The sequence below is a fragment of the Stegastes partitus genome, unplaced genomic scaffold, assembly GCF_000690725.1.
Source record: "Stegastes partitus isolate 25-593 unplaced genomic scaffold, Stegastes_partitus-1.0.2 Scaffold2272, whole genome shotgun sequence".
In the NCBI taxonomy this organism is placed as follows: domain Eukaryota; kingdom Metazoa; phylum Chordata; class Actinopteri; family Pomacentridae; genus Stegastes; species Stegastes partitus.
The window spans coordinates 20,005-41,735 of NW_007580003.1; the positions used below are offsets into that span (position 1 = coordinate 20,005).

General features: G+C 39.1%; 2 protein-coding genes across 2 annotated transcripts in view; both read left to right on the forward strand.

Annotated features, from left to right (window-relative positions):
* The first annotated feature begins 10,451 nt into the window (after window positions 1-10,451).
* Window positions 10,452-21,731, forward strand: part of LOC103374532 (GTPase IMAP family member 8-like) — a 28,999-nt gene continuing 17,719 nt past the window's right edge. The window contains exons 1-3 of the mRNA XM_008304631.1: window positions 10,452-11,464; window positions 13,555-13,630; window positions 13,873-13,929. Coding sequence (XP_008302853.1) covers window positions 13,609-13,630; window positions 13,873-13,929 — 79 coding nt within the window. The 5' untranslated portion in view covers window positions 10,452-11,464; window positions 13,555-13,608. The remainder of the gene's footprint in view (window positions 11,465-13,554; window positions 13,631-13,872; window positions 13,930-21,731) is intronic.
* Window positions 19,193-20,294, forward strand: LOC103374530 (GTPase IMAP family member 2-like). The gene has a single exon (XM_008304628.1). It carries the CDS (start codon window positions 19,272-19,274, stop codon window positions 19,803-19,805), a length of 534 nt encoding a protein of 177 aa, XP_008302850.1. The 5' UTR covers window positions 19,193-19,271; the 3' UTR covers window positions 19,806-20,294.

Sequence of the window (21,731 nt, forward strand, 5' to 3'; positions counted from 1 at the left end):
TCACTTGTTTGGAATTTTACTGAGTCACTCATAGTGTCTGATGGTAGTAAAAAGTTAGACAATGTGTGCATGAGATCTTTTAAATGGTTTTTGAAGGGTTATCTTAGTCAAGAGTAAAACAGCATTTCTAAACATATCCCTGTGGTTTATTTCCCAACCTCTAAATTTTAACCGAACCATGACCAAGAGCCTGATCCATTGGGAGGAAAGCTGCTGTTAACAAACGTGTCAGGGCCTCCTCCTCTGGCTCTGCTTAGAGGAGGTTAGAGGCTACTTCGTTGGCTCAACTACCAGAAGACGCAGGATAGGCGTTTGGATGAAGGCAGTCAGAAGCAAGGCGACTTTCCTCCACATCAGCTCAAGTTGTTCTACAGAACCTATTAAGGTGAGAACGTGGAGGCAGCTAGAACCTAACCCTAGAAACAGAGAGCTGGACCAGTGGCCCTGTTGCAGGGATTCACCGGCACGGATCAACAATTCTTAAAACTTACGCCTATTTATTTATTTAGCTTACTTGAATGAACCAACAGGTAATTTTCTGTTCAGGTAGAACCATACTGTGTATATTACAGCACATGCTACCACCATAATAATAATAACAAAAGCAAAAATAAATCAGATTTATATAGCGCTTTTCTAGGCACTCCAAGAAGCTTTACACTGTCAATTATTCATTCACACACATTTATCCTGGTGGTGGTAGCTGCGGTTGGAGCCACAGCTGCCCTGGGGCAGACTGACAGAGGCCTGGCTGCCATTCTGCCCTCTGACCACCACCTCAAACAATCCATTCATACGCATTCACACCAGGCAGGTGGTGAAGTGTCTTGCCCAAGGACACAACGACCATGACACAGGTTGTTACAGGGCGGAATCGAACCGCCAACCTGACCGACTTGCTCTACCACCGGAGCCACAGACGCCCCCACAATTTTATATCTAATAAAACTGCTGAGACACAGTTTCTGTATGTTTCTTGTTTTTATATTCACTTACAGGAAATGATTTCATTTGAAACAAAAAATAAAAATAATTAGCAAGTATTTTGAAAATGTTGTCAATGCTGAAATTGTTGTTCTCAAAACTTTTCCTACTGTCTTTATAATTTCCTTTTTTCCCCCCTGAACAAATGAACAAGACACCACTGAGGGATTACTACTCAACAGAGCATTCACACTGACTGACTCGGGGCTGCTGGTTGTCTCATCTCCTGACCAAACCTGACTTGGCCACACATTTAGGCCAGACATGATACCAGCATTAGTAGTGTTTACAGCTGCAGGATAAATAAGATGTGATAAAACTGTGTGACAGCAGACAACAGAGCTCTGAAGTAAGCAAATAAAAGTAAACAGCATTACAAAATAATGTTTGGGCTCAACAAGTCAGAAATGTGCAACAGTTTGCATCAATCCTCCTGAGTTATGACAACTAAGAATGAATTATGTCCGATGGTCAACCAACAAACTGCTATAAAGTTGCTCCAACTCATACTTTAACATTATTTAAAGGATTTTTTAAAGTGTTATGAACACAAGTTTAAAGTTATCATTTTCTGGATTAACTAAGAAGCTATAAATCACAGAATTTGGTTGCTTTATTTTTTATTTTTTGAAAAAGAAAATATTTATACAGATTAATCATTGTCAAAATAGGTGTCTAACACTTTAACAGTTGATTATTTTAATTCATCAGTTGCTGGATTAATCATAGCAGCTGTAGTCCCACTACGAGCATCAGACAGACAAAATCAAATCAAATCCAGCTCAGTTCAACTCTTCAGTTCCACGTCTACAACATAATCCCACGTGTTCTTTCATAGTTTGATGTCTTCAGTATGAATCTGCAATGTTGAAATTGATCAAAATAAATGAAATCCATTGACGGTGAAGGTGTGTCCAAACTTATGACTGCTACTGCACATCCAGATTAAGTCTCTACAACACTAAAAATAAAACACACATCCAGCAGCTGTTTATTTAGGACACTCTCGGGTTTCAGTCGCTCCTCACTCTTTTTATTTTCACTTTGAGCTGTGATCGACTCGCAGCAGAAAGTTTATCTGCAGAACTAAAACCTGTAAAACCAACAGAAGTGAATCTGCAGCAGGTTCCAGCAGACACGGATCGATCCGGATCGATGGGTGAGTATCGGCTGTCACTGATTCTGATCATTGGAGCGGCTTATTAGCGGAATAAAGTGATAGAAGCGATGATGTTCAGACTCTTTAACTCCACAGATTCTGAGTTCTGCTCGTTTCTGGGCGACTCTCACAAACGTAGGAGCAGTTTTTATGTCAGGACTAAAGTCTGGGCTTCGTGTTGATTCTATTTATTATCTAGAGGCTGAGGAGGCCTGTGTGATCCTGGAAGGCCTGGACTTTTATTTCCTCACACACTGATGCTGGCTGTCAGCTCCACCTTCTGTTTTCTGACTGTCACATGTTTTTATCAAAGTCCTGCGCTTCCTTGGTTACTTTTGCTGTTAGTTTTGCTCACTGAGACTTTTTCATGCACTAAAGTTTTATTTCAGAATTATTGTAAGTTTTATTTCTGCTGCAGAACTTTGACCTAGTTGGGCTCATCACTGCCATCATGGGGAGACACAACATCCTGCAGCAAGTTCACTTCAATGCACCAGTTTGTTCTGTTCCTGCATCTATTTCTGTCTTTATCAATATAAAAGAAAACATTCAATTCACCAGGTGACAATTCAAAATATGATGGAAGTTATTGCAGGCAGGCTCTCAGACATCCTGTGTTTTTTGCAAATATTAAACTGCTTTGCATCAAATTTCTGATCAAATATCATCCCTGCTGATTCAGCACATGATTTAATCTTCTGTCCTCTTTAGTTTCTTTTGTTTGGGTCAGTGACCACTATAAATGTACATGATTTTATTTTATTGTTAAGGTTAACACCAGGAAGTTGTTCATTTATTTTCACCTTCATGAAACGTATACAGGTGCTGGTCATATAATTAGAATATCATGAAAAAGTTTATTTATTTCAGTAATTCCATTCAAAAAGGGAAACTTGTATATTATATTCATTCATAACACACAGACTGATATCTTTCAAATGCTTATTTCTCTTAAGTTTGATGATTATACCTGAATACTAATGAAAATCCCAAATTCACGACCTCAGAAAATTAGAATATTGTGGAAAGGTTCAATATTGACGACGCCTTTTGCCACACTCTAATCAGCTAATTAACTAAAAACACCTGCAAAGGCCTTTAAATGGTCCCTCAGTCTAGTTCTGTAGGCCACACAGTCATGGGGAAGACTGCTGACCTGACAGTTGTCCAAAAGACGACCATTGACACCTTGCACAAGGAGGGCAAGACACAAAAGATCATTGCTAAAGAGGCTGGCTGTTCACAGAGCTCTGTGTCCAAGCACATCAATAGAGAGGAGAAGGGAAGGAAAAGATGTGGCAGAGAAAAGTGTACAAGCAATAAGGATAACCGCACCCTGGAGAGGATTGTGAAACAAAACCCATTCAAAAATGTGGGGGAGATTCACAAAGAGTGGACTGCAGCTGGAGTCAGTGCTTCCAGAACCACCACGCACAGACGTATGCAGGACCGGGTTTCAGCTGTCGCATCCTTGTGTCAAGTCACTCTTGAACAAGAGACAGCGTCAGAAGCGTGTCGCATGGGCTGAAGACAAAAAGGACTGGACTGCTGCTGAGAGGTCCAAAGTTATGTTCTCTGATGAACGTAAATGTTGCATGTCCTTTGGAAATCAAAGTCCCAGAGTCTGGAGGAAGAGAGGAGAGGCACAGAATCCACGTTACTTGAGGTCGAGTGTAAAGTTTCCACAGTCAGTGATGGTTTGGGATGCCATGTCATCTGCTGGTGTTGGTCCACTGCGTTTTCTTAGGTTCAAGGTCAACGCAGCTGTCTACCAGGAAGCTTTAGAGTACTTCATGCTTCCTGCTGATGACCAACTTCATGGAGATGCAGATTTCATTGTCCAACAGGACTTGGCACCTGCACACAGTGCCAAAGCTACCAGTACCTGGTTTAAGGACCATGGTATCCCTGTTCTTAATTGGCCAGCAAACTCGCCTGACCTTAACCCCATAGAAAATCTATGGGGTATTGTGAAGAGGAAGATGCAATACGCCAGACCCAACAATGCAGAAGAGCTGAAGGCCACTATTCAAGCTACCTGGGCTCTCATAACACCTGAGCAGTGCCACAGACTGATCGACTCCATGCCACGCCACATTGCTGCAGTAATTCAGGCAAAAGGAGCCCCAACTAAGTACTGAACGCTGTACATGCTCATACTTTTCATGTTCATACTTTTCAGTTGGCCAACATTTCTAGAAATCCTTTTTTGTATCGGTCTTAAGTAAAATTCTAATTTTCTGAGATACTGAATTTGGGATTTTCATTAGTGTTAAAGTATTATCATCAAAATTAAGAGACATAAACATTTGAAATATATCAGTCTGTGTGCAATGAATGAATATAATATACAAGTTTCACTTTTTGAATGGAATTACTGAAATAAATAAACTTTCCATGATATCCTAATTATATGACCAGCACCTGCATTTCAGATGATAAGGTCTGCATGTAGATGAGTGAGATAAATAGATGGACTTTTTCTTCTGTTCTTTCAGGCTGTTGAAGCCGGCAGTAGGTCTTCAGGATATTAATTCTGATGTGACAGTCACATGATGGAGACTGCAGCACCTGGTGAGTCGTCGTACTGAGTTTTATACCTGCTTGAGTTTTGGTGCTGCTCGTTATTCTGCTGACATCATTTGGACGGGACTATACAAGCACATAGACTTTATTCATGTAAAGGTCATTTACAGCAGGTGTGTTACAGAAACTGAGTCTAAATAAATTCCCTTTGAAAGCTGTTGCATCTCCTGCATTAAGAAGGATTTCTCCCAGCAGATTTATTGTGTCCTTCAATTAACAACAAGGCTATGACATTTAGGACAAATGTTCATGTTGTTGTGGGGCATTTAATGAGACTAGATGCTTCAAGTAAGAACAGTAATAATTTATAATGAATTAATTTGTATGTTTTCTGCATTGACAGTTACAGATGTGCAGCCACGAAAGCGCAGATGGAGCTTTGAATTTCTGCCACCTGACCGTAAGTTTAACTGAGTCTGGACTGTTGAACTGTCTTACCTGTCTGAAAGTGTCCAGCATGTAAATATAAAGGACACGGAAATCCTGAACCGAAGGTGAAGTAAAATTAGGCTATCAAGCCAATTTCATTAAGTTACCTCAACTTGAATTTTAGTTTGAAATCAATTAATGCACAAATTAGAATCAGAACTTTATTGTCATTGCACATGTCACAAGTACAGCGCAACGAAATTACCAGTTGCATCCCGTCCAAGAAACATAAAAAGACAGTGACCAATAACAGGGGGAGACAGGAGGGAGAAACTGTCGGGACAGCGAGCGTGAGCAGCACCACTTATTTTAGATAGGAAAAGGAAAACAAGAGGAAAAATGAGGGGAAAAATGCAATTCCCAAACTAGGCTCCTCTGGGGGGGGCACAGCGTGGAATTAGGAAAAAAATACTTCAACACATCAGCAACATGATAAAACATCACAACAAAACTCAGGACTTGCATGTGGGTGGGTGTGTGTGTGTGTGTGTGTGTGCGTGTGTGCGTGTGGGGGGGGGGACTCAACAGTGTCTCTGCCGTCTGATGCTGTTGACGGGACACGGCTGTTGCCGTGGGGACGACCTTGAAGAGTTCTGATCCAGAGACAAAGATCACAGGAGAAGGAGGGGGGTGGGGAGGGGCGAGCATCTGTCTGCATAACATCCAGGNGATGTAAACCTGAATATAAGAAGTGTGTCTGTATGTTTAAACGTTTGCCTTCATACACATTTATAATAATTGTCTGTTTGATCTTTTTAATGGGAAAAAATAAACTAAAATGAATCCAACTTGCAAAGACTCTTTTTTTTCTCCTAAACTAAATTTACTGTGGAAACATGATTAAATCATATTCAGCTGTTTTCAGAATTCAATGAAATTGTCTTTTTAGTAACAATGCTGTGAATGTTTCTCTGATAAATGAAGATGTTTTCGTGTTTGAAAACCGAATATCATCCAAGAGGGACAATAATTAATTTGATGAGTTCCTCACACGAGCCTTTCATGGGCCTGTTGTTCACTAGTTAACGCTGGAACAGCACAAATCCATGTAAATATCGTATTAATGGTTACCAGACGACAGGCTGATGTTTGCTAATCATTGACGTTCCTCCTGCTGATCCCCTCAGAGTCGGTCGTCGCTCGGACCTGAACCGTCCTGTGTGAGCCGGCGGGAGCGTTTTCAGGTGAGCAGACGGAACAACGTTGACTTTATCAGGTTATAATCTGTCTGAATCAGCATCACTGATCTGCTGACTTTGTTTGAAGTCTGTTACTTCAGTTCTGTGTTAACAATGACAGTTACAGGAGTTACTGAGCTCAACTGCTTTATTCTGTCGTCCTCCCTGTAAACACGACGTCTTAGTCAACTAGTTACTGTGTGCAGGTGACCCTGCAGTGAGCCGGATGAGCTAACGCGCTAACAGGACAAACCAACAGCATCAGCTAACATCAGCCACAAGCTCTAGTTAATCTAATGTTCACAGAACGTTTAACAGGTATTTATTATTTCCAAAAACGTTCCAATGAGGTTAAAAGTGAACCAAGAGTTTAGTTTAGTCGTCAGACGATGTTTGGAAAATGCTGTCAGGAACACATATTAATAACAAAGAAGGAACGTTCTCAAACCAGCATTCAAAACATGTTCTGCAGATGTTATTAAGGTCTCACATGATATTTACAAAACGTTCCTGTAATGTGTTGTATTAACAAAGGTGGAACATTCTTGCTACAATGATCTGAAGATATTGTTGAGGGAACGTACTGTAGAACGTTGTTCTGTAAAACATTCTCACAATGTTTCATGAAAAAAAATGAAGAATGTTCTCAAACTAATCTTCTAAATGTTATCAGGACCTCAGATGACAGAATGTTTTTTAAAAAAGAACGTTCTGTAACGTTCCTGTAATGTGATATATTAAAGGTGAAACATTTTGCCTTTTTGTTGAGGGAACTCATCACAGAACGTTCTTCTATTAGATCTTCCTGCAATCATGACAAAGAAAGCATGTTCTAGAACAACATTCACAATACGTTTTCCGGATGTTACTGAGGCCTCAGATGACGGAACGTTCTTTATAAGACGTTCCTGTAATGTGATGTTTTAACAAAAGTGGAACACTCTTGCTGCAATGTTCTGAGAATGTTGTTGAGGAACACATGATAGAACGTTTTTCTACAAAACATTCTAACAATGTTTCATGAATCCAACAATTCAAAATATGTTTTCCAGATGTGACTGAGGCCTCAGATGATGGAACATTCTTTATAAGACGTTCCTGATATTTGACATTTTAAGAAAGCTGAAACATTAGAGAACCTTCTCTGTAAAACATTCTCACAACAAATGAAGAACGTTCTAAAACCAGCATTCAAAACATGTTTTCCAGATGTTGTCTAGGCAAGACGACAGAATGCTCTTTATGAGACGTTCCTGCCATTTGATATATTAACAAAGGTGGAACGTTCTGTCTGCAATGTCCTGAGGATGTTGTGAGAATGTTGTCAAGGGAACACACTGTAGAATCTAAAAAATGTTCAGTTTTTCAGTTCTGAGAACACTGGAGCGTCACGGTCTAACAGTTTTTAGAACGTCTTTAGTTTAATATCATCAAGAAAAACCTTCTGGGAAGTAAAATACAAAAAAAAAAGCTTCCTGCTGAAAACATTACTAGAACTTTGCAGAACGTTTTGAGAATAAAAACGCTCTAGCTGAGTCAGAGCAGCGTTGCGTGACACAGCAGACCTGGAATTGCCCTTTGTGGTCTCACCTCATGTTCTACAGAGATCACGTGGACTTCTGTCCTCACTAGAACGCGTTCAGCTGTTCTGCTGCTCAGTACCTGGAAACATATTCATTAAGTCCTCGGGTGCGCGCTGGTGTTGACGGACCAGAATCATGCGATAACAGTCACGTCATGTTCAAGGAGAACGTGCAGAACGTTCACAGGAGAAACAACTGGAAGATCGTCATCAGTATTTTTGGTTTGCAAGAGCAAATGTGTTTAATTGACAGACTTGTTGACCTCAAAGGTCTTTTAGTTCTGCTCCGTGCCAGTGTGGAACTTTGCTTCAGTGCTGCTGTTCATTTTTTGCTAGTTAATAGATCAACGAATCAACCTCCAGAGTCCAAAATAAAGGTGAACAAAGGAGGAAGAAGGTCTCAACGTTCTGTGTCTACAGGGAAAAAAAACAGACATATTTAAATCAGGCCAGGACATGAGCTACCTTAAAGTCTGCTTCCCCTCAGAAATCCCCCAGAAAAACCATACCTCCGTCCTCCATCTAGTTTACTCTCCTAATCCAGCTGTGGGATCCTGGTCATGTGATGTGAGCCAAACAGTCCACAAAGTGCGTTTAAAGAAGTTCTGTCCTGAGGTATTAATTTGTGTCTGACTGTGGTAAAGTGGGCAAAACTGTAAATTCCCCCAAATCCACTGTACCTCTGAACCACCTCCTCAACCGAGTGACACATTTGGGCTTCTCGACATGATCTCCTTTATACACATACAGTAATAAAAGTCACTTCACTTCCACTCTGAACACCTGCATCAGCTGGTTTTCTAGTTGTGCATTTTTGAGGTGCAGAAAACATTTAGCCATGGTGCTTGCTGCCAGACTGTACTTACTATGGAGTGTTAACTGTGCAACTGGAATTTATCGTAAACCAGAGTTTTTCCTACACAGAGGAATCTTTGGTGCCTCTCTGAGATGTTACAGACAGCACCTCGGGGAAGTCACAGCAGCAAAACAGTAAGAAGAGGGAATTTAAAAAACAACACCACCATTATTTGCACTTCTGTTAGTTGGTGTTTGATTTAATCCAACATAACAGACACTTCTGTTTATCAAATGATCAGCAATGTTCCACAGACTCACTGCCTTTGGACCGGTCTAACTTCCTGAACAGTGAAGCCCCCCACAGGCCCAGTCTGAGTCCGGTTAAACTTTAGAAGGTTGATTAACCAGCAAGTTAAAAATGGAAAAGATTCAAGATGTTTTCCCAGCTGACAGAAGGCAGCTGATGAGAAAATGTATTTATATACTGAACGTTAACGTATAAATAACCTGAATATTAACACACCAAACTGCTGAACACGTGCAACACATGAACCTGTTCAAAATGGATCTTAATGCACAAAAGCATCAATAATCTGGATATTAATGCAAAATAATGCAAAAAAAGGGCCATTAGTTTGCTGTTAACACATAAAAAGTGTCAGTAATCTGAATAATAATGTACAAAACTGTCATAAAGGTGGATATCAACACAGGAAAGTGTGAAANAAGCTGAAGAGTTCAATGAGTTCAGACAGAAATACACCAAAGATTTTACAGCTCTGGTAGAAAAACACATGGAGGAGCTGCAGGAAGTGAAGCAAAAACACGAGAGACAAATGCAAGAAAGAGAAGACAGTAACCGTAAAGAAAGTGAACTGTTCCAAAATCTCTCAAAGCACAAAGAAAAACATCTCAAAGAAGAAATTGAGGACTTGAAGAGAAAACATGAACAAGAGACAAAAGATCTTAAAGAAAAGTACCAGAGAAGCTGTATCATCCTGTGATACCCACTGTTTCAGTTTTGATCATTCAACGTTAACATCATTTAAACATTGTCAGTGAAAGTTTATCTCTCCATCATATGTGAACTTTTGTGAAAATATACATATTTTGTCTATCTAGTCTATAAAACTTCAGAAAATGTGAATTAGTAGAAAACATTCACATTTAATAATCAGTGGTGAAAGAAGCTTGGCTTTCTATATTTGAGCAATTACTCAAACTGATGAATCAATGATCAATTCAGCTGGTAATTAATAGTTGACAACTAAATAATGAATAGTTTCTGCTGTTGTCCCAATACCAGCATCAGGCAGCGTACGACTTTGTTCTTGTGCAAAAAGAACAGAATTACAGCAAATTAAGTCTTTATTGGTTTATTTTAAACTAACGATTAGCTTTGACTCCATGTAGCTTCCATTAGCTACTATCTGTTTTAGCTCACTCATAATAAAACTAAAGTATTTGTTTCAAGATTTTTGCTCCCACATGGTGAGCTTGATTCATATATTTAATCTCACGTTGCTCAATTTTCTACCGATTTTCAAACTGTTTGGTTTGTTATAAGCGTCAGAGGTGTAGTTATAACACTGCACTTACGGATAATTATGGTACACTCTCACAGCCAGCAACAATTTGTGTTTTAATTATTTTGTGTTTTATTTGTATTTTTGTCATTTGAATTGTAGCCACGTTAATAACGTTTGTAAGAAACCAAACAATCTGTCAAGATTTCAGCGAGATAAGAGTATGTATGAGAGTTTGTGCAGATCACTCACCTTCCTTCACGTACCACAGGTTCCGCCAGAGAGCTTGCCTGTATCAAGATGGCTGAAGGATGATCCCGTTCGAAACGCTGCCTTAAGACATCGAGCCTTTATTATACATATCTATGGATTCTGAGGCAGACAGCAGACTGGCAGACGTTTATGTGGACAGAGACGATGTGAAATACAAGTACATATTTTCACATATTATTATATAGAACTGAACGAACAGTAACTCCTTTACTACAATACTTCAAATTAAAAATAAAGCATAATCAAACACAAAATGTCCTGAGAAGACTTTTTACTTTTCTACAGACACTACTGTCAAAATACGACACCATATACTTTGATATGAAAACACAGAAACTAAAGAAGACAAGTGCTGTCAGCAATTCAATATTATTTTTTATTTAACCTTTACTTTAACCAGGAAACTCCTTGAGATTAAAATGTATTTTTTGAGAGTCACGTGGCCAAGAAGACACATCATTGTAAAGTTACACATATTATAAGGTCGAACATGACACAAATGATACAGGACAAAGATAAAACGCATTAAACAATCAGGGGACTAAGATGCACAAAATCAAATCAAATCCAGCTCAGTTCAACTCTTCAGTTCCACGTCTACAACATAATCCCACGTGTTCTTTCATAGTTTGATGTCTTCAGTATGAATCTGCAATGTTGAAATTGATCAAAATAAATGAAATCCATTGACGGTGAAGGTGTGTCCAAACTTATGACTGCTACTGCACATCCAGATTAAGTCTCTACAACACTAAAAATAAAACACACATCCAGCAGCTGTTTATTTAGGACACTCTCGGGTTTCAGTCGCTCCTCACTCTTTTTATTTTCACTTTGAGCTGTGATCGACTCGCAGCAGAAAGTTTATCTGCAGAACTAAAACCTGTAAAACCAACAGAAGTGAATCTGCAGCAGGTTCCAGCAGACACGGATTGATCCGGATCGATGGGTGAGTATCGGCTGTCACTGATTCTGATCATTGGAGCGGCTTATTAGCGCAATAAAGTGATAGAAGCGATGTTGTTCAGACTCTTTAACTCCACAGATTCTGAGTTCTGCTCGTTTCTGGGCGACTCTCACAAACGTAGGAGCAGTTTTAATGTCAGGACTAAAGTCTGGGCTTCGTGTTGATTCTATTTATTATCTAGAGGCTGAGGAGGCCTGTGTGATCCTGGAAGGCCTGGACTTTTATTTCCTCACACACTGATGCTGGCTGTCAGCTCCACCTTCTGTTTTCTGACTGTCACATGTTTTTATCAAAGTCCTGCACTTCCTTGGTTACTTTTGCTGTTAGTTTTGCTCACTGAGACTTTTTCATGCACTAAAGTTTTATTTCAGAATTATTGTAAGTTTTATTTCTGCTGCAGAACTTTGACCTAGTTGGGCTCATCACTGCCATCATGGGGAGACACAACATCCTGCAGCAAGTTCACTTCAATGCACCAGTTTGTTCTGTTCCTGCATCTATTTCTGTCTTTATCAATATAAAAGAAAACATTCAATTCACCAGGTGACAATTCAAAATATAATGGAAGTTATTGCAGGCAGGCTCTCAGACATTCAGTGTTATTTGTAAATATTAAATTCCTGTGTGTCAAATTTCTGATTAAATATCATCCCTGCTGATTTAATCTTCTGTCCTCTTTAGCTTCTTTTGTTCGGGTCAGTGACTACAATACATGTACATGATAGAATGATAAATTGATTTGGATTTGAATTAATTTTATTGTTAAGGTCAACACCAGGAAATAACAATTATTTTATATATATATATATATATATATATACACACACACATATATATCACTTTCAATTCATTTACACAATTTGGGGTAAAAGCAAAAGAAATTCATGTCCCTCTGGATTAAGAAAAACAATCAAATGCAGACCTTTCACTGACAATTTCAATCAAGGTGTTCATTTAGTTTCACTTTCATGAAAACAGTTTTTACCCCACTGCCATAACTCTACTGAACAGCTGAGCCATCCTCAGCCAAAATTGTTATTTGAACTTCTATTTTACACAGTGTACATATACATTTTCTGCTCAGATGTGTAAATTCTTGTATATATTTGTCTTATTATCTTGTTTAATTTTTTATTATTATTTATTGCATTGTATTTTATTCTTTTCTTCTGTAGTTATTTTAATTAATTAATTAATGCTCCAGGAGGGGGCCCCGGTTTCCCTGATCCAGGCGAGGTGGCAGCTTTCATTTTTTGTGCTGTCATCTGGGGTCTTTGAATCGCTCTTTGTCTGGTCCCTCCCCCAGAACCAATTTGCCTTGGGAGACCCTACCAGGGGCTAATGCCCTGGACATTATAGCTCCCAGGATCACAGGGACACTCGAACCCCTCCACCGCGACAAGGTGGCGATTCATCAGGGGGTTGCTTCCTCAAGTGAGGGAGTTTAAGTATCTCGGGATCTTGTTCATGAGTGATGGGAAAAAGGAGCGTGAGGTGATCAGGTGGCTTGGTGCGGCGTCAGCAGTAATGTGGGCGCTGTACCGGACCGTCGTCCATCTACGTCCCAACCCTCACTTATGGTCACAAGCTTTGGGTCGTGACCGAAAGAACGAGATCGCGGATAAAAGCGGCCAAAATGAGTTTCCTCCGCAGGGTGGCTGGGCTCAGCCTTAGAGATAGAGTGAGGAGCTCTGACATCCGGAGGGAGCTCGGAGTAGAGCCGCTGCTCTGCGTCGAAAGGAGCCAGCTGAGGTGGTTTGGACACCTGATTCGGATGCCTCCGGGTAGGCTTCCTCTGGAAGTCTTCCGAACACGTCTACCTGGGCGGAGACCCTGGGGCAGACCCAAAATCGTTGGAGAGATTATATCTCTCGGCTGGCCTGGGAACGCCAGAGGGATCCCCCAGTAAGAGCTGGAAAGCGTCACCGGGGGGAGGGAGGTCTGGAATGACCTGCTCTGCCTGCTGCCTCCGCGACCCGACCCCGGACAAGTGGAAAAAATGGAGGAATGGATGTAGGTCTGCATGTAGATGAGTGAGATAAATAGATGGACTTTTTCTTCTGTTCTTTCAGGCTGTTGAAGCCGGCAGTAGGTCTCCAGGATATTTATTCTGATGTGACAGTCACATGATGGAGACTGCAGCACCTGGTGAGTCGTCGTACTGAGTTTTATACCTGCTTGAGTTTTGGTGCTGCTCGTTATTCTGCTGACATCATTTGGACGGGCTGTACAAGCACATAGACTTTATTCATGTAGAGGTCATTTACAGCAGGTGTGTTACAGGAAGAAAGGAGAAATGTTGTTTTGGGGCATTTAATGAGGCTAGGTGCTTTAAGTAAGAACAGTAATAATTTATAATGAATTAATTTGTATGTTTTCTGCATTGACAGTTACAGATGTGCAGCCACGAAAGCGCAGAAGCAGCTTTGAATTTCTGCCACCTAACCGTAAGTTTAACTGAGTCTGGACTGTTGAACACAGAGGCAACGGTGCTTTGAGTTTAGACAACTTCTAATGAAAATATAATCAACTTACAAACTACACTGAGTTAGAGAATTAGCTTTTCCTCTACAATTAGTAATAATGTAGGGCTGCAAGTAACGATTATTTTGATCATCGATGAATCCCTCAGTTATTTTTACAATTATTTGATTAATCTTTTTCTGTTGTTTTAAACAAACTTTTTTGATTAGGCTTTATTTACCCAGGTAAGTTGCTAAGAACATATTTTCATGAAGAAAAAGAAAAACACAAAAGAATTGTGTATTTTACAGTATTTTAACTAATTTCTGTAAACACGGCTAAAATCAGAAAGAACACAATGAGCTTTATGTCTACCTTGTCTGTGGAAAGATATTTCAATTGAAAGCATCACACAAAAAATTTGATAAACTTGTTTTTTGTTGTTGTTGTTTTTTTTTTAAAGTTTGTTTTTGCAAAGTTTGCCAGTCACTCGTATTTTGAGATTTAGTGTGAAGTGCTCCCACACTTTGGATGATTTTGTTTGTAAAGTTTTTTCTCCTGATTTTTCTTTGTTCTCCTTTTTCTTTGAACTTTCGCCTGCTGCCTGGCTGAACACATTGACTGTGCTGGGGCGCATGTGAAGAAAAACAAGGCCAATGATTGGCTGTTGGCAGCTTCTCCTGCTGTGCTGGTGGACCACAGCCACAGCTGGCTCATTACTGCCACACTCTGGCAGCTGCTAGAACAGATTAGTTGAAAATATATAAAAAAAATTTAAAAAAGGGGCCGCTTACAGTAAAAAATGTTACTAAGCAAGAAATCATTGATTAAATTAGCTGACAACTACTTTATTATTGATTTTAATCTATTAAATTGATTAGTTGTTTCAGCCCTAGAATTATCACATCTTTACTGAAAGAAAACTAATGCATTAATCAACATATTTTCTATTATTTTCTCTTGTATCAACAGTGTCTGCATTCAGGATTGTGCTGNTGAAGAGATGGTGAAATGCATCAGTCTTCTGTCTCCAGGACCACATGTCTTCCTGCTGGTGCTACAGATCGGCCGACTCACACCAGAGGAGAAGGAGACATTAAATTTAATCAAGAAAGGTTTTGGAAAGAATTCAGAAATGTTCACCATCATTCTTTTCACTAGAGGAGATTCACTGGAGAGGGATGAACAGTCTATTGAGGATTACATTAAAACAGGATGTGATGATTCCTTTAAGAAGCTGATCTCTGACTGTGGAGGAGGATACCACGTGTTTAACAACTATGATGAACAAAACCGAACACAAGTCAGTGAGCTGATAACAAAGATCGACACCATGGTGAAGGAAAATGGAGGAAGCTGCTTCACCAACGAGATGCTGCAAGAAGCTGAAGCAGCGATACAGAAAGAAGTGGAGAGAATCCTGAAGGAGAAGGAAGAAGAGATGAAGAGAGAGAAAGAGAAGCTGGAGAGAAAACATGAGGAAGAAATGGAAGCAATGAAGAAAAGGACAGAAGAAGAGAGAGCAGAAATTGAAGTGGAGAGGAAACAAAGAGCAAAACAACTTGCAGAAATGGAGGAAAACATTAACCGGGAGCGTGAGGATAAAAAGAAAGAACAGAAAATTAGAGCAGAAGAGGAGATGAAGAAGAAAAGGCAAGAAGAACTTCAACAACAGGAGTGGGAACAAAAACTTGGAGCTCTGGAGACAAAAATAAAGTCAGAATCAGAGAAAAAGCAAACAATTGACAGAGAGCTGGAGCAGAGCAGAGAGGAGATGAGACGACAACAAGAAAAGTGGAAAAATGAGCGAAAAGAGTGGTGGGAGAAACAATACCAAGAAGACGAACAGAGACGTCAGGATGAGCAAGAAAAACTCAGGAAGCTCCAAGAAGAATATGAGCGGGAGAGACAGAGATATGAAAACCAAAGGAAAGAAGAAGACCAGAAGAAACGAGACCAAGAGGAGAGAGAGAGAAAAGAATTAGAAGAGAAGTATAAGAAAGACATGGACAGCATGAAGAAGAAATACGAAGAGGAGGCCAGAAAACAAGCTGAAGAGTTCAATGAGTTCAGACAGAAATACACCAAAGATTTTACAGCTCTGGTAGAAAAACACATGGAGGAGCTGCAGGAAGTGAAGCAAAAACACGAGAGACAAATGCAAGAAAGAGAAGACAGTAACCGTAAAGAAAGTGAACTGTTCCAAAATCTCTCAAAGCACAAAGAAAAACATCTCAAAGAAGAAATTGAGGACTTGAAGAGAAAACATGAACAAGAGACAAAAGATCTTAAAGAAAAGTACCAGAGAAGCTGTATCATCCTGTGATACCCACTGTTTCAGTTTTGATCATTCAACGTTAACATCATTTAAACATTGTCAGTGAAAGTTTATCTCTCCATCATATGTGAACTTTTGTGAAAATATACATATTTTGTCTATCTAGTCTATAAAACTTCAGAAAATGTGAATTAGTAGAAAACATTCACATTTAATAATCAGTGGTGAAAGAAGCTTGGCTTTCTATATTTGAGCAATTACTCAAACTGATGAATCAATGATCAATTCAGCTGGTAATTAATAGTTGACAACTAAATAATGAATAGTTTCTGCTGTTGTCCCAATACCAGCATCAGGCAGCGTACGACTTTGTTCTTGTGCAAAAAGAACAGAATTACAGCAAATTAAGTCTTTATTGGTTTATTTTAAACTAACGATTAGCTTTGACTCCATGTAGCTTCCATTAGCTACTATCTGTTTTAGCTCACTCATAATAAAACTAAAGTATTTGTTTCAAGATTTTTGCTCCCACATGGTGAGCTTGATTCATATATTTAATCTCACGTTGCTCAATTTTCTACCGATTTTCAAACTGTTTGGTTTGTTATAAGCGTCAGAGGTGTAGTTATAACACTGCACTTACGGATAATTATGGTACACTCTCACAGCCAGCAACAATTTGTGTTTTAATTATTTTGTGTTTTATTTGTATTTTTGTCATTTGAATTGTAGCCACGTTAATAACGTTTGTAAGAAACCAAACAATCTGTCAAGATTTCAGCGAGATAAGAGTATGTATGAGAGTTTGTGCAGATCACTCACCTTCCTTCACGTACCACAGGTTCCGCCAGAGAGCTTGCCTGTATCAAGATGGCTGAAGGATGATCCCGTTCGAAACGCTGCCTTAAGACATCGAGCCTTTATTATACATATCTATGGATTCTGAGGCAGACAGCAGACTGGCAGACGTTTATGTGGACAGAGACGATGTGAAATACAAGTACATATTTTCACATATTATTATATAGAACTGAACGAACAGTAACTCCTTTACTACAATACTTCAAATTAAAAATAAAGCATAATCAAACACAAAATGTCCTGAGAAGACTTTTTACTTTTCTACAGACACTACTGTCAAAATACGACACCATATACTTTGATATGAAAACACAGAAACTAAAGAAGACAAGTGCTGTCAGCAATTCAATATTATTTTTTATTTAACCTTTACTTTAACCAGGAAACTCCTTGAGATTAAAATGTATTTTTTGAGAGTCACGTGGCCAAGAAGACACATCATTGTAAAGTTACACATATTATAAGGTCGAACATGACACAAATGATACAGGACAAAGATAAAACGCATTAAACAATCAGGGGACTAAGATGCACAAAATCAAATCAAATCCAGCTCAGTTCAACTCTTCAGTTCCACGTCTACAACATAATCCCACGTGTTCTTTCATAGTTTGATGTCTTCAGTATGAATCTGCAATGTTGAAATTGATCAAAATAAATGAAATCCATTGACGGTGAAGGTGTGTCCAAACTTATGACTGCTACTGCACATCCAGATTAAGTCTCTACAACACTAAAAATAAAACACACATCCAGCAGCTGTTTATTTAGGACACTCTCGGGTTTCAGTCGCTCCTCACTCTTTTTATTTTCACTTTGAGCTGTGATCGACTCGCAGCAGAAAGTTTATCTGNTGACTTTTCAGCGGATTATCAGGTAAACCAGAGGATACAGGACATAATTTGGGATTAGGTGACCTTGTAACAGCAGCAGCCTTGAACAGAGGCTGTTCAGAGAAGCTGACTTCTGTTTGCTTCCACAGACGATGTGCAGATCAGCAGCAGCTACAGACTGCAGCCTCCTGACAGTAAGTCACTGGATCCAACCAGTGGGTCACATTCTGCACCAGTTAGTCAAGTTACGCACTTACACATGATTTAAACTAAAGCTGCTGCAAAGACATTTATATCCAGTGTCAGCCGGGAGCATTAAGGACGTGTTGCACTGCCACCTAGTGTCAACAGCGTGGATAGTAACACACACAAAGGTAAACATCAAAATCAATCTGGATCTTAATGCTCAAAAGTCTCAAAAACTGGAACAATTGTGCACAACAGAGTCAATATTCCGGATATTAATGCACAAACGTGTCAATAACGTGGGTATTAATGTACAAAAGTTATATAAAGTGGAATATGAATGCACGGCAGTCACATAAACCTGGATATTAAAGCAGGAAATGTCAACAACCTGGATATTAATGCACAAAAGTGTAAATAATCTGGATAATAATGCACAAAAGTCTTGTAAACGTGGATATTAATGTAAATAATCTGGATATTTATGCATAAAAGCATCAATAATCTGGGCATTAAAGCACGAAAGTGTCAATAGTCTGGATAACAAAGCCCAAAATAATGTGAATAATCTGTGTATCTCTGTATAAATAGTGACACAAATTTGAATATTAATGCACAAAAGTGTCAAAGACCAGGATTAAAACCCCCAAAAAGTGAAAGTAATTTATAGATTAATGCAAATAAAAGTGTCAATAATCAGGATATTAACGCACAACAGCATCAACAACCTGGATGAAAATGCACAAATGTGTTTGAAAATCAGACATAATGTGCAGAAGTAACAAAATCTGAATATTAAACTACAAAATGGTCAAAAACCTGGATATTAAAGCATTAAAGTGTCAATAATCTGGATATTGATGCATAAAAGTGTCAATAATCTGGATTTCAACGTACAAAAGTCTCAAAAACCAGAATATTAACCAGAAAGTGTCAATAATCTGAATATTAATACATGAACGTGTCAAAAACCTGATTATTGACGTACAACAGTGTTTGAAGGTTGGATCTGACACACAAACAGAAGCCAAATGTTTTGTTTTACTGGAGGGTCTTGATATTTAGGACGTGTGCAGGAAGTTCTCACCTTGTTGGGTTCCACACTGAACGTTCCACACCTGAGTGTCTTCACGTTCTCCTGTCAGTGTCTGAGATCAGGGTGGTTCTGATGGGGAACAGCCTGTCTGAGAGGACAGCAGCAGCTAACTTCATCCTGGAGGTTCCTGCCTTCGGCCCCGGTGAAGAACCGGACCTTCAGCCGGCCAGAGGACTGCTGAAGGACAAGGAGATAGTTCTGATCAACACTCCAGATCTGCTGCACCCCACCGTCTCCCAACACAAACTAACAGAACACGTAGAGCTCTGCGTGAGACACTCTGCTCCTGGACCTCATGTGTTCCTGCTGGTTCTGCAGCCTGAAGACTTCACCGAGGAACACAGGCTGAGGCTCTGCAGAGTCCTGAAGCTCTTCAGCGACACACCCTTCGATCACTCCCTGGTTCTGATATCGACGCCCAAAAAGAAGAAGTCGGGCTTCATGGAAAAGTTCAGGTTGCATCCGCCCTTAAAACACATGATCAAACTGTGCCGGTACAGGTTCTTGTGGAGGGAAAACCTCGAACACTCGGAGCTGTTCTCACGCCTGGTCCAGGTTCTGAAGGAGAACAACGGAGAACATGTGAAACGTGACACTCATCAGTAGAAACGCCTGCTGCTGCCGCTCTCTGGGAGAAGACACCCAGAAAGTAAACGTGCAAATCAGGCAGAAAAAGGACATAAAAAACCTGTGGAAGAATGGAATGTTCAAAGATGAATAAACAAGTTTTTGACATGGACATTATTGACAGTTTTGACCTGTTGTGATACATTCAGCATGAAAAGTAATAATTTTATTTGTGACTTTAGTGGTCATTGTCTTTCATTTAACAAAAAATACATAATCGCAGTAAGTTGACATAACAATGTTGATAACTTGGATGCTATTGTACAAAGTGTGAAAAACCAAAATATTCACACACAAAACTGTCACATGCCGACATATTAACGCAAAACTATATCAATATTGTGCTAATGACACAGAAAAATGTAAATAAAACTGAATATGAACACACTAAAGTTTAGAAACCTGGACATTAACATACAAAAGTGTCAACAATCTGCACATTAACACATTAAAGTGTTAAGAACCTGGATTGAATTGCACTAAAATGTCAAAAATCTGCATATTGATGCTCAAACAACCTCAGTTTGCTGAAGCTCCACTAGATGGCGCCACAAAAACAACCTGCTGGAAACCAACCAACCAGAAGTCATGTGACCAGTTTGTTCCTCTTCCAGCTTCAGTGCAAATCAAAAAGAATAAAAACCGAACTATCCATAAATCAACAACAAACATGAGGCAACAAAACTGGCAACCTGAGAGGAGCAACCAGCGTTGACTTTTGGTGTCATGGAGGAAGTTTCATAGGATTAAAACGGCCTTACTGTAAAGATAAATGCTATCAAGTAATCCTTCTGAATGTAACTATCATTTAGGGATACTTTTCATCCAAAGTAATCTAAGATGACTGTAGCTGCTTCTTAATGTAATCTGATTACATGTTGCCTCATCAGTCACCGTTCTCTCTAGAGGACACAAAACAAAACAAAGAGCCAAAGATAAACGTTATAAATTCACATGACACATTTAAATATTAGAACAAGAACCAACAATATTATATATTACATACATTTACATGAGAAATCTGAATATTAACATTAAATTTCTACAATATTATTTATCATATAAATCAATCTAATTTAAATAATATAGCTTCTACAGTATTATTTATTCTATGAATTTATGACTAATTTAAATATTACAGTTGAGACCCCATAATATTAAATATAAAATACTAATTTACTGAAATAATCTAGATATTATACTTAAGACACTCCAACAGTGTTTATTATCTACATGTACCTGACAAGTTTAAACAATAACATTACATTTTCGCATTAATATTTAGAGACATTATAGTTAAGATCCCGTAATATTAAATAGAAAATATTATTTTATTATCCTACGTATTATTTGTTCTATATCGTTATCTGACGTTTTTACAATAATAAATGTAAAATACAAATCAGTGTAAGTGTTAAGGTTGAGACTCTACAATGTTAAATATAAAATGTACTGACTAGTTTAAATATTAAAATACTGTGAATCATATATATTTAGAATAAGTCGCCACAATATTAAACATAAAACACATTTTCAGCAGCAGCTGTTCATTTACGGCCCTCTGTCGACTGTCGGTCGCGATTTGTTTTTTACTTTCACTTTGAGCTGTGATCGACTCGCAGCAGAAAGTTTATCTGCAGAACTAAAACCTGTAAAACCAACAGAAGTGAATCTGCAGCAGGTTCCAGCAGACACGGATCGATGGGTGAGTATCGGCTCTCACTGATTCTGATTAGAGGAGTGGTTTATTAGCGGAAGAAAGTGACAGAAGCGACGTTTTTCAGACGCTGAGGAGGCCTGTGTGATCCTGGAAGGCCTGGACTTTTATTTCCTCACACACTGATGCTGGCTGTCAGCTCCACCTTCTGTTTTCTGACTGTCACACGTTTTTATCAAAGTCCTGCG

Excerpts from the sequence above, each read along its gene's own strand:
- LOC103374530 (XM_008304628.1), top strand. The coding sequence starts at position 19,272 with ATGGGGAACAGCCTGTCTGAGAGGACAGCAGCAGCTAACTTCATCCTG.